Source organism: Emys orbicularis, chromosome 5, assembly GCF_028017835.1.
Source record: "Emys orbicularis isolate rEmyOrb1 chromosome 5, rEmyOrb1.hap1, whole genome shotgun sequence".
Classification (NCBI taxonomy): domain Eukaryota; kingdom Metazoa; phylum Chordata; order Testudines; family Emydidae; genus Emys; species Emys orbicularis.
In genome coordinates, this window is record NC_088687.1 from 53,709,774 (window position 1) to 53,722,594 (window position 12,821).

At 38.6% G+C, this 12,821-nt stretch overlaps 1 protein-coding gene across 1 annotated transcript in view; it reads right to left on the reverse strand.

The window, feature by feature from the left end:
- Window positions 1-1,372: 1,372 nt before the first annotated feature.
- The window catches only part of MGARP (mitochondria localized glutamic acid rich protein), a 43,039-nt gene continuing 31,590 nt past the window's right edge, over window positions 1,373-12,821 (reverse strand). The window contains exons 6-7 of the mRNA XM_065404855.1: window positions 12,348-12,396; window positions 1,373-2,679 (exon numbers count right to left, since the gene is read on the reverse strand). Coding sequence (XP_065260927.1) covers window positions 12,350-12,396 — 47 coding nt within the window. The 3' untranslated portion in view covers window positions 1,373-2,679; window positions 12,348-12,349. The remainder of the gene's footprint in view (window positions 2,680-12,347; window positions 12,397-12,821) is intronic.

Sequence of the window (12,821 nt, forward strand, 5' to 3'; positions counted from 1 at the left end):
CTGACAGCTAGCCAAGGCCCCCAGCACAAGCGTATGGGCCCCACTTCTCTGACAGCAGAGGAAGCATTTACATTAAAATGGTTCAGTTATGTTTATAAGGGGGGGGGGGACAACAATTTGTCAGACGGGTCATCCTAAACTCCCAAAGTCAGCTCTGGGAGCATCACAGGATTTTGTGAACTGTGAACTGCTCTTGCTCTGTACAGACATAATAGAATTTTTTTGCACCGTTCAGATTTGTTGAGTCTCAGGTATTACCATTTTCATGAAAGCACTTGCCTTCTGTTGGAGGGGGGAAAGCCCTTCCTTCTTCTCTAAATGTGTTCTGTAATACTTATCACCAAAACTAATCTCATGCAACCAAAACTACCTATATGCTAAGAGAAGCCCTTAACTGGCTTCGCTTGATGCCTAAATACTACAATAATGAGCACCCTCCACATACTCAGAATAGGTATGGATCTTATCTGGAGGCAACATGATCCAAAACCAACAGGGACCTGGACAGGAATCGGTAAACCTGTGTCCTACTCCCTGCTCTACTATTAAGCTGTTGTGTAACTTTGACAAGTTACTTCAGCCACCTCAACCTCTGTTTTCCTCGTCTACAGAACAGGGATAATATCATCCTTTGTAAAGCACTTTGCCACCTTCAGATTATAAGCGCTAATTATTATTCTTATTGTTATAAAGAGTGGTGTGATCATAGACAAGGATACATTTTATCTTTACATTCTCAAACTTCTTTTAAGTACTTTGCATGTTGTAGTTTGCTATTCTACGTAGAGCACCACTGTACATACTACGAAATACCATCACACGTCAAATCCATAGCTATCCAGTAGGCAGTACTGTATATTGTGCTAACATGTAGTCTCAGCAAGAGTTTACAGTACAACGCTGGATTTCTTGTAGCGTAGGTTGCAGAAGCACTGTGGACATATTTTTTAAAAAAAGAGCTATGACAAGAAGCAGCTGTACAATTTGCACTGGAGTGATTAGATTCTTTAGTTCGGTTAAAAAGCCTCTGGAAACTCTAAACAAGTCCTGGATTGAGCCCTGCTTCTAAGGACCTTTCTTCTTGGAGGCTGACAGACTTCTCACTCTTGTGAAAGAGCAGCTTCAGAAAGCAACTGGGCATTCTCCAACACCCACTTTTTGAGAAGTACAGTCAGCACTTGCTGAAAAATAAAAGTATAAAGTCTTTTTTTCATTGGGAATGAATGAAAAGGATAAGACGGCACAGTAAATGTAATGTTTAAAAATAGGTGCAGCATGTTTAACATTTGAAGTAAGTTAGGTAGGGTACAGATCACAGCCACAGAAATATCAGATTAAGACTTTTATTCAAAACACGTCTTCCCACAATAGTATTTGTTTCTAATCAGAATAGCATTGTTTTAAAGTGAAAGTTTGGGGTATAGATTATTGAAGTTCAGAAGCCCCATTCTGCCGCTGCATTATACAGGGTGCGGAGACTGAGGCCATCTATTCATCTTGACAACATTAGAACTTGCTGTAGGATGGTCAGGGAGGGAGGATACATTTGTATGTAATCGGAAGGAAGAATTCCACATGTAAACTACACTACATTAATTTTCTTTTAGGAGTTCTCCATCAGCTTTAGAGAAGAAATACTAGTACTACTTGTAGGATTCATAGTTGCCATATAAATTGTATATGGTATATATTATTTTTGGTCTAGCTTTAGTACTATCATCAATAATAATCCTTGGCCATATTATTAAGTTTTGTGTGTATTTTTCAGGCTTTTCTGTAATTTTTCTATGGTGTAACTGTTGTTACACCTTGCCAGGAGTTTTTTTGTTTGGTTGTCTTTTATTATATTTTGTAAACAGGAGCTTTAAAAGTCCCACTGCTGTCTGCCTCTAAGCACTTCCAATCTTGAATTATAGTTTTTTATATCTTAGTTTGAAAGTTTAGTTCAATCTATTTAATAGAGACAGTGTACAAATGTGAGGGAAAGGATAAAATCTAAAATGTTTATGCAATAAGAACATAAACACCTCATTATATATAGCTCCATATGCCAAATATCAATAATGTTCCTATTTATAATATAAAACTTGACTTGTGGCCAAGATTTTATTGTGTTTTTATAAAAATATTAGTCACATATATGTAGTTTGTATGAGATTATGTCCATGAATATTTTTACTTCAATAAAACATAAATAAGATGATAAAGCGTTTTTCTGATGAGTGTGGAATATTGCAATGTTATAATCACCTTTCACAGCTTAGAATACGGGTAAGGAGTCAATGTAAACAACTAGATTTAAACAAAAAACTTAAACAAAAGTTCACCTGCCGTGGATTTAATTAAATCTACTGTTTTCTTGATAAATAGATTTAGTGTGTACTATATGGTACCTTGACCTATATTACTGTATGTTGTGTCTCTGATTCAGAAAGGAGCATACCCACTGCAAAAGCTTATTTCTCTCTGACAAACTACGCCATGTTAGGTTGTCTGTTGTAAGGAATGAATACTGATCAAAATATCAAATGCTAGCCCTAACAAGCAGTTTTAGGTGCAACAACCTGCAAGATTTGTTTTACATCTCCAAAGAAGAACATTAGGTTTCAGAACATCAGTCAGCTGGTTGATTGTCATACATATTTCTGTGAAACTCTTCAAAGGCGTCACTGTTGCTCACTGGGGAGAGAGAGAAAAAAATACACTGATGTTTTAGAGAGAATAGTAACTTATGTTTAATGGTAATAAACCTGATGCACCATCACTTCCTGTGCAGCTATTAGAAGTACCGCTATATGTTTAATTAAACTGACTTAAGAACATAAGAACCGCCACAGTGGGTCAGACCAGTGGTCCATCTAGCCCAGTATCCTGTCTTCTGACAGTGGCCTGTGCCAGGTGCTTCAGAGGGAACAAACAGAATAGGGCAATTATTGAGTGATCCATTCCCTGTCGTCCACTCCCAGCTTCTGGCAGACAGAGGCTAGGACACCCAGAGCATGGAGTTGCATCCTGACCATTTTGGCTAATAGCCATTGATGAACCTTTCCTCCATGAACTTGTCTAATTCTTTTTTGAACTCAGTTATAGTTTTGGCCTTCACAAATCCCCTGGCTATGAGTTCCATAGGTTGACTGTGCATTGTGTGAAGAAATATTTCCTTATGTTTGTTTTAAAACCTGCTGCCTGTTAATTCATTGGATGACCCCTGGTTCTTGTGTTATGTGAAGGAGAAAATAACACTTCCTTATTATTTTCTCCACACCAGTCATGATTTTATACACCTCTATCATATGCCCCCTTAGTCATCTTTTTTCCAAGCTGAAAAGTCCCAGTCTTTTTAATCTCTCCTCATATGGAAGCTGTTTTGTTGCCCTTCTCTGTACTTTTCCCAATTCTAATATATATTTTTTGAGATGGGGCAACCAGAACTGCATGTGTGGGCGTACCATGGATTTATATAGTAGCATTAAGATAATAAGACAGCAAATATCAATCTCTTTCCTAATGGTTCCTAACATTCTTTGACTGCTGCAGCACATTGAGTGGATGTGTTTAGAGAACTATCCACAATGACTCCAAGATCTCTTTCTTGAGTGGTAGCATCTAATTTAGATCCCATAATTTTGTATGTATAGTTGGGATTATATTTTTCAGTGTACATTACTTTGAATTTATCAACATGAGTTAGCTTGTACAAGCTAATTGACTAAGCAATAACTAAAGCAATCTTGGGACCTCATATATCAACCAGGAGATAGCTACACTAAGGATTTGCAGGGAATAGGTGTACGGTTTGGTGTACAGATGGGCTCCACCTAAACCAAAATGGAACCAGATTGATGGCACTTAACATTAAAAGGTCGTAGAGAAGTTTTTAAACTAAGGGCTGGGGTAAAGCCGACACGTGCGGAGGAGCACATGGTTCGGACATCCCTTAGGGGAGGCTCTATTCATAGACAATCTCTATATCCTAGTGAGGACAAGAGGATGGAAAATGATAAAATACAGGCAGGGTCTGATCAGAAACAATCAAATAAAAAAGAGTCCCATTCAATTACATCATGTAATGGCAGACAGCCAAAAGGAGATAAGTTTTTAAAGTGCTTATATACCAATGCTAGAAGTCTAAATAATAAAATGGGTGAACTAGAGTGCCTCGTATTAAATGAGGATATTGATATAACAGGCATCACAGAAACTTGGTGGAATAAGGATATTCAATGGGCTACAGTAATACCAGAGTACAAAATATATCGGAAGGACAGAACAGGTCGTGCTGGTGGGGGAGTGTTATTATATGTGAAAGAAAGCGTAGAATCAAATGAAGTAAAAATTGTAAATGAATCAAACTGTACCATAGAATCTCTATGGATAGAAATTCCATACTCTAATAATAAGAATATAGCAGCAGGGATATATTACTGACCACCTGATCAGGGTGATGAGAGTGACTGTGAAATGCTCAGGGAGATTAGAGAGGCTATTAAAATAAAAAAACCTCAATAATAATAATAATAATAATAATGGGGGATTTCAATTATCCCCATATCGACTGGGTACATGTCACCTCAGGACGGGATGCAGAGATAAAGTTTCTTGACACCTTAAATGACTGCTTCTTGGAGCAGCTGGCCCTGGAACCCACCAGAGGAGAGGCAATTATTGATTTAGTCCTAAGTGGAGCACAGGATCTGGTCCAAGAGGTGAATATAGCTGAACCGCTTGGTAATAGTGACCATAATATAATTAAATTTAATATCCCTGTGGCAGGAAAAACACCACAGCAGCCCAACACTGTAGCATTTAATTTCGGAAAGGGGAACTACACAAAAATGAGGAGGTCAGTGAAACAGAAATTAAAGGGTACAGTGCCAAAAGTGAAATCCCTGCAAGCTGCGTGGAAACTTTCTAAAGACACCATAATAGAGGTTCAACTTAAATGTATCCATGGTGGCTAAACAACAAAGTAAAAGAAGCAGTGAGAGGCAAAAAGGTAACCTTTAAAAAGTGGAAGTTAAATCCCAGTGAGGAAAATAGAAAGGAGCATAAACACTGGCAAATGAAGTGTAAAAATACAATTAGGAAGGCCAAAAAAGAACTTGAGGAACAGTTAGCCAAAGACTCAAAAAGTAATAGCAATTTTTTTTTTAAGTACATCAGAAGCAGGAAGCCTGCTAAACAACCAATGGGGCCACTGGACGATCAAGGTGCTAAAGGAGCACTCAAGGACAATAAGGCCATTGTGGAGAAACTAAATGAATTCTTTGCATCGGTCTTCACGGCTGAGGATGTGAGGGAGATTCCCAAACCTGAGCCATTCTTTTTAGGTGACAGATCTGAGGAACTGTCCCAGATTGAGGTATCATTAGAGGAGGTTTGGGAATAAATTGATAAATTAAATAGCAGTAAGTCATCAGGACCAGATGGTATTCACCCAAGAGTTCTGAAGGAACTCAAATGTGAAATTACAGAACTACTACTGTAGTCTGTAACCTATCATTTAAATCAGCTTCTGTACCAGAAGACTGGAAGATAGCTAATGTGACGCCAATTTTTAAAACGGGCTCCAGAGATGATCCGAGCAATTACAGGCCTGTAAGTCTGACTTCAGTACCGAGCGAACTGATTGAAACTATAATAAAGAACAATATTGTCGGACATATAGATGAACATAATTTGTTGAGGAAGAGTCAACATGGTTTTAGTCAAGGGAAATCATGTCTCACCAATCTACTAGAATTCTTTGAGGACGTCAACAAGCATGTGGACCAAGGGGATCCAATGGATATAGTATACTTAGATTTTCAGAAAGCCTTTGACAAGGTCCCTCACCAAAGGCTCTTATGCAAAGTAAACTGCCATGGGATAAGAGGGAAGGTGCTCTCATGGATTGGTAACTGGTTAAAAGATAGGAAACAAAGGGTAGGTATAAATGGTCAGTTCTCAGAATGGAGAGAGGTAAATAGTGGTGTCCCCCAGGGGTCTGTTCTGGGACCAGTCCTATCAACATATTCATAAATGATCTTGGAAAAGGGGTAAACAGTGAAGTGGCAAAATTTGCAGATGATACAAAATTACTAAAGATAGTTAAGACCCCGGCAGACTGCAAAGAGCTATAAAAGGATCTCTCAAAATTGGGTGAATGGGCAACAAAATGGCAGGTGAAATTTAATGTTGATAAATACAAAGTAATGCACATTGGAAAGCATAATCCCAACTATACATATAAAATGATGGGGTCTAAATTAGCTGTTACCACTCAAGAAAGAGATCTTGGAGTCATTGTGGATAGTTCTCTGAAAACATCCACTCAATGTGCAGCGGCAGTCAAAAAAGGAACAGAATGCTGGGAATAATTAAGAAAGGGATAGATAATAAGACAGAAAATATCATGTTGCCTCTATATAAATCCATGGTACGCCCACATCTTGAATACTGTGTGCAGATATGGTAGCTCAAAAAAGACATATTGGAATTGGAAAAGGTTCAGAAAAGGGCAACAAAAATGATTAGGGATATGGAACGGCTTCCGTATGAGGAGAGATTAATAAGACTGGGACTTTTCAGCTTGGAAAAGAGACAGCTAAGGAGAGGTTTGATTGAGGTCTATAAAATCATGACTGGTGTGGAGAAAGTAGATAAGGAAGTGTTGTTTACTACTTCTCATAACACAAGAACTAGGGGTCACCAAATGAAATTAATGGGCAGCAGGTTTAAAATAAATAAAAGGAAGTATTTCTTCACACAACACACAGTCAACCTTTGGAACTCCTTGCCAGAGGCTGTTGTGAAGGCCAAGACCATAACAGGGTTCAAAAAAGAGCTAGATACATTCATGGAGGATAGGTCCATCAATGGCTATTAGCCAGGATGGGCAGGAATGGTATCCCTAGCCTCTGTTTGCCAAAGGCTGGGAATGAGCGACAGGGGATAGATCACTTGATGACTACCTGTTCTGTTCATTCCCTCTGGAGCACCTGGCACTGGCCACTATTGGAAGACAGGATACTGGGCTAGATGGACCTTTGGTCTGAACCAGTAGGGCTTTTCTTATGTTCTTATGTTTGAAGAGCAAACAATTAGTTTTAGCAATAGTACTGGATTCTGAAAGGATGGATAAATCTAGCGAAGATATTTCAGTCTTATATTAAAGCACATATTAAAAATTCCTGTCACAATTGAACTCCATGCATTAATAATTGAGCTTTCATTTTATAACAATATCTTATTAATTAGTTAAAAACACATATAAACATTATATAACAGTCACTAAGTTGTAAACAATGCCTAGAGTTTCATCAGGTATTTAAAAGAACTTCAGTATGCATTATGTTAAATCAAATCATCATGTATGTTTTCGGAATTTACAAGCCACCACTTCCTGTCAACCCTGTTTTAGATAGCTGATAGGGAGGATTTTATCCAGCAGTAGTGTTTGTATGCTATAGATCTCTTACATGCTGGTTTACAAATACTTTGATGGTTAGCACAATTAAAACTGCCAGACCTTCAAGGAATCTTTATGGTTGATAAGACATTCATGTATTTTGATGCACGGTATTGGCATGCCACTTAAGCCTAGATCCTGCAACACACACAACATTAAGCATTTAAGTAGTCCCATTGTCTTCAATGGGACTATTGATGGGGTAAAATTAGACATGTATGTACGTGTTTGCTGGATGGGGCCTTATGCAATAGCCCAGTGCAGTGATGCCAGTCAGTGACCAGTGTAACTACCACAAACCCCCCCTCCCCTCCTCAGATTTTAATTTTTAAAAAATAACTTTGTGGATTCTAACACCTAAAATCAGTGGTGAAGCTACTGTTCTGCTGTGTCTCTATAATGTGCTTCTGCAAAGCTAGATAAAGCAGATATTATGATACCCTTTTTGCTGGACTTAAGAGACACGATTGTTGAAGGCCAAAAGAGAAAGGTCCACCATTTCCCCTGTCGGAATTAAAGTAATTGGGACTTTGTGCCGGGACCTGTACAAGGTTAGGGGGACTGATTCAGTCTTAGACCCCAGATAGGCTGTGTTGCTGCAACACCACCCCATCACGGTGCCTGCCCTCCTTCCCCACCTCTTAAGCCACAATTTTGGGCCACTGGAACCACTGAGTGTGGAGCCACAGGCTCTTCTCCATTACACCCTCTTTGGCATCATCCTATTGGGAGACAACACATATTTCCCTCTGCAGTGTGCAGGGGTTGTGGATGCATGCCTTGCCCCAGAGCCTCTCCACCAGTGGTGTCCTGCATGGATCCATCCACCCTACAAGGCTGTGATAATTGGGCCTACACATTAACCCTGATTGTGAGCTCAATTGCAAAAAGTGAAAGTTCATAAAATGTCACAATAACCTATAATAATAAATGCTGGTGGGAAAAGGTGCAGAAAAGAGACAAAGACTGAATTAGTCCAAACAAAAAGGCCTACTGATAAAACTCAAGCACAGTGTGAAAATCATACCTGATAACAAAAACCAGAACAGTGTGATACTGGAAATCAATGACCCAAAACTGATGAGTCTGACATTAGGCCTAACTGGTTAACAAAATAATGAGGGAGATGAGCTATTCCACACATCACTCCCTTTTGGGGTCCTTAGAGACTTTGCAGGGAAAACTGGCTCCTGCAAAACTGGCTGACAAAGAGGAGAGAGGATGAAGCAAACTCCACCATGATGCTGCCATCCCCACTGCATCCTGGACCTTCTTCATCCTAATCCTGAATGATGTCCTGACCAGACCGGGGAGAGGGAATCAGATGACATTGCCACCTTCACTGGCTCTGACTAAGTCCTGAATACCACTTGGAATGTGAGACTTTGTCACACACCTCCCGTGTGTGTTCCTTTCCTTTCCCACCGTATTTCTTCTCTTTCCTATCCCTCTCCTTTTTCCTTCTGTCTAATAAGGGTTTGGCTTAGTCAGTCAAGCCTGTATATTGTGCAACACTGCTGAAAGCCTTAAGCCTGTGACCAAAAAGAGACTGCTACATGCAGTGCCCTAAACAGCCCAATGCTGGTACAAATTTGCCAGGTCTCGGAGTGGCTAAGACCCGTGTGCTGTGCCTGTGTTTCTCCAGCAGTGAGGTTGCAAGTGAGAGTCAACGTCAGAGACAGAAGTCACACTGTCTATCTTCGCAGTTCTTTGCCCTCCCCCTTTTAAGTGTGTTTGTCTTGTTTTGTCTTCTAGGAAACAGGATCGGACTTCTAACAACAGCAACGCCAGCCCATCTCAACTGCTTCTTCTCTTTTCCCCAAAAAGATAGTTATTACCATCTAAGACGGTCGAACACAGGGGATTTTTCCTTCTAAAGACTCTCTCTAGCTAAGTGGAAAAGGAAGAGGGAATGTTGTTAAAATTAAAGCCTTACTTAATACTTTACATTTCAAAGGCTTGAAGTGTTTTTCTTTCCCCCTCCTCAACCCTCCCCAGAATCTTTAATAAAGGGTTTAAAAGATTTTTAATAATGTGTTTGCCAAGGCAGGCTGCGGTCTCTGTATACCAAACCCCAAACTTTGTTTAAAAAACAGGCCTCATATAGGCCTCCTCCACACCTGAGTGATTTCACCTTAGGGGCCAAACTCTCAACCACCAGACATATATTGAAGCATGGCTCTACTTTGAAAAGTGACTGTAAAAATTGAATCTCTCAATGTCTATTCAGAGTCATAGCTAATGACTTCATCAATTAAAATAAGCTTTTGCTACTTTTATTCCTGCCCTGGAGAACAGGTATATCTGTGGGAGAGAGCAACTCTATTCTGGATGACACATCATTAACAGAATTGCTGTCCTTATGATGTATTACTTTGAACACCCCAACGTGTGCTAATAATTTTACACACACTGGTAAAAGTATGGTCCCTGCCCCAAAGAGCTTACACTCTGACGTATAATAAAAAGCTTACCATCTTGTTAACTATGTCCCGAGTGGAGAAGCTTTATTGCTAGTGATGCATAAGGCAGAAAAATCCAGCTTGCCTTTCACATTTCATGCTGTGTTTGCAGCACTGGCAGTTAGAAAAATACATCCTTTTATTTGTAAACTAAACAGGATTATATATGGAGTCATTTGGAACCCCATGATGCTATTTTGTAAAAGTTGCTTTTCGGAGTAGCAGCACATTTTAACCAGTAATATTTGCAGCCATATTCTAGTTGGTAACAACCACATGCACAGACTCTCCCTTACTGCCCAGAATATTTTTTTCTTTAAATTTGCAGTTAGTTCAAAAATGGATCATTTACAGTTGTGTGTGTTTATTATTCCTTAACTAATGAAATAATACTGTTACTACCTCTACATTCATTAAGGTGACTATGTTTCCAAAATCAAAATCTGGGACACTTTTATGGGAACAAGTAGTTAGGATTGCAAAATCTTCATGTAAAAACCAAAAATACATTTCCTTTTTAAATCTATACTAGTGTTGTTGCTATCGCCTTATGATTCAACAATATGTTCACATTTCTCGGATTGCAGGATAAATTCCAGTAGCTTAGTGTTCTCAATGAATTTGTCGTGACACACTGTCTCCACTTTGAACATAAGAACCACTTTGACTGTGTCAACACTCATTCAGCTTTTCTCTGCACTCCCAGCATGTGCATCAAACAGAATACCTGTTCCACTGCACCATTTTATTCCTGGTAAGTACAGAGCAAATTCTATTTGGAACAGTAATATATCTTGAACAAACATCGTATAGTTATTAAAAAATGTTTGGATCGATGAAAGGAAAAAAACAGAACATTTCAGATGATCCAAAAGAGGTTTTCGGGACATATCAGATGAAAAACCAGAACATATGGCCTCTCTATTAGTACAATACAAAACAATATTTGCCTTTTTAATCACAAGATGGTGACAGGTGTTGAGTGATATTACATAGTACCATGTAATGGACTGAGCAAATTAGCAAACAGATAGAGGAGAGGAATCTATTTACCATTTTGTATACACACACACACACTTTGACAGATCCCTGGTGAACAATTAGTTCATTTCTGTTCAACTTCCCCCTCTTCTTTCGCAGGTGCGCTAGGGAAGTGCTACAAGAAGGTTGCTTGAGAAACTAGTAGGGAGACAGAAAATGACTTTGGGAAGGGTTGAATCCTAAGCTGGGGAGTTTTTCTGTTTATGATTATTTACATTTTTGTTGTAAACCTTATGGAAAAAATCTTGCAATGGACAATTTTTTCTGCAGATTCATTTCACTATCTTACGCTCTCCTTTAGGACTATATAAAACCACATGGAATGGTAACACTTTCTTCTGGAAAGCCAATTCAACAAGGTACGTAAGCACATGCCTAAGTTTAAACCACATGTTGTATGCACTGAAGAAGAGCTCTGTGTGGCTTGAAAGCTTGTCCCTCTCACCAACAGAAGTTGGTCCAATTAAAGATATTACCTCACCCACCTTGTCTCTTCAAACTACATGAGTAGTTCCATGTCTCCAATAGAACTACTCACATTATTAAAGTTAGGTATGTGCTTCAGTAACCTTGCTGAATTGGGTCTGAGAAAGATATCAGACAAATTCAGCAGTTGTATTAAAGGCAAGTTGAAGAGTCCTAAAAATTGAAAAGCTGATCTTGGTCAATGACTGTACTTAAAAGGAACATATTGGGCCTGATTGTGTTTACACAGGATAACAAGAGAGGAGCTCAGTTTGATAAGGTAATAATCCAGGGATCCAATATTTGTTCCCATTTAAATCAACATCTGAAGAACTCATTATCTTGAACGAAATTAGGATTCCACCAGCTCCTAAGTGCTTGATTCAACTCCCATGAAAGTCAGTGGGAGCTGAATCAGATAAATGTGTAATCAGAAGTTTCACTCATTTTAATAAAAATCACTAGAAGCAATATCTCCTGGGGACTGTAATGATGCATATTTGGTAGCAGGGCAGCACCATGTTAAATAGAGATTTGATGGATTAAATTACTGCATAGTGTTTCTCTAAACAAAAACTCACTGTTGTAATGAATATCATTTTGTCACTGACATATATATAGCAATGATTTGTAAACCTGTTAAAACTTGCTAAATAAATAGACAAAAAAATTATGAGACCATTGATAGTGTAATAAAGCTATGCTTCCTCTGGCTCCAATAAGATGTCAATAGAACCACTGTGATTCTTGAGCTATTCAAGACACTTCAACTAAGTTATTTTTTACCATTTTCTTTTATGGGGGATGGAATGTGAATTCACAGTCACAATCTGTGTGCAAAGTTTCAACATGGACTGATTGTAAATAGCTGAGAAAGCTTGGAAGTTGGAGGTTAAAATGAAAATGGCATGCTTGAATGTTCAATATACCTTTAAGAATCCTTAGGAATTTCTTGAGATCCCGTTGTTGCCGAAGAAGCTGGAAGACAAAATACAAACAGTTGGAAATATTTCTGTTCAGTGGTTTAACAGTGTAGCTACAGAATAAAGCAAACCCTATTTTAGAAATAAGAGTGGTACTTTGGGTTCATGGGTTGAAATTTTCAAAGACATCTAGGGGATTTGGACACATATTGGTCATTACCTTTATTTTGTTTCTAATTTTAATGGAAGATGTGTTTAAATCCTCTAGACTGCTCAACCATGACCCCTTCCTTCTAGTTTAGTTATATCGTATTACTGCTTAAGATAAATGAGAAAATAAAAGTACCATAACTGTATTAAACATTACATTGCTTATAAACAATAATAAAATACCACCTTTAGCATATTTCATCAACTTCATATCAGAAGATTCCTCCTTTCAAATTCAGGTAGGCTAAAAATTCTTTGTCACGGCATGTG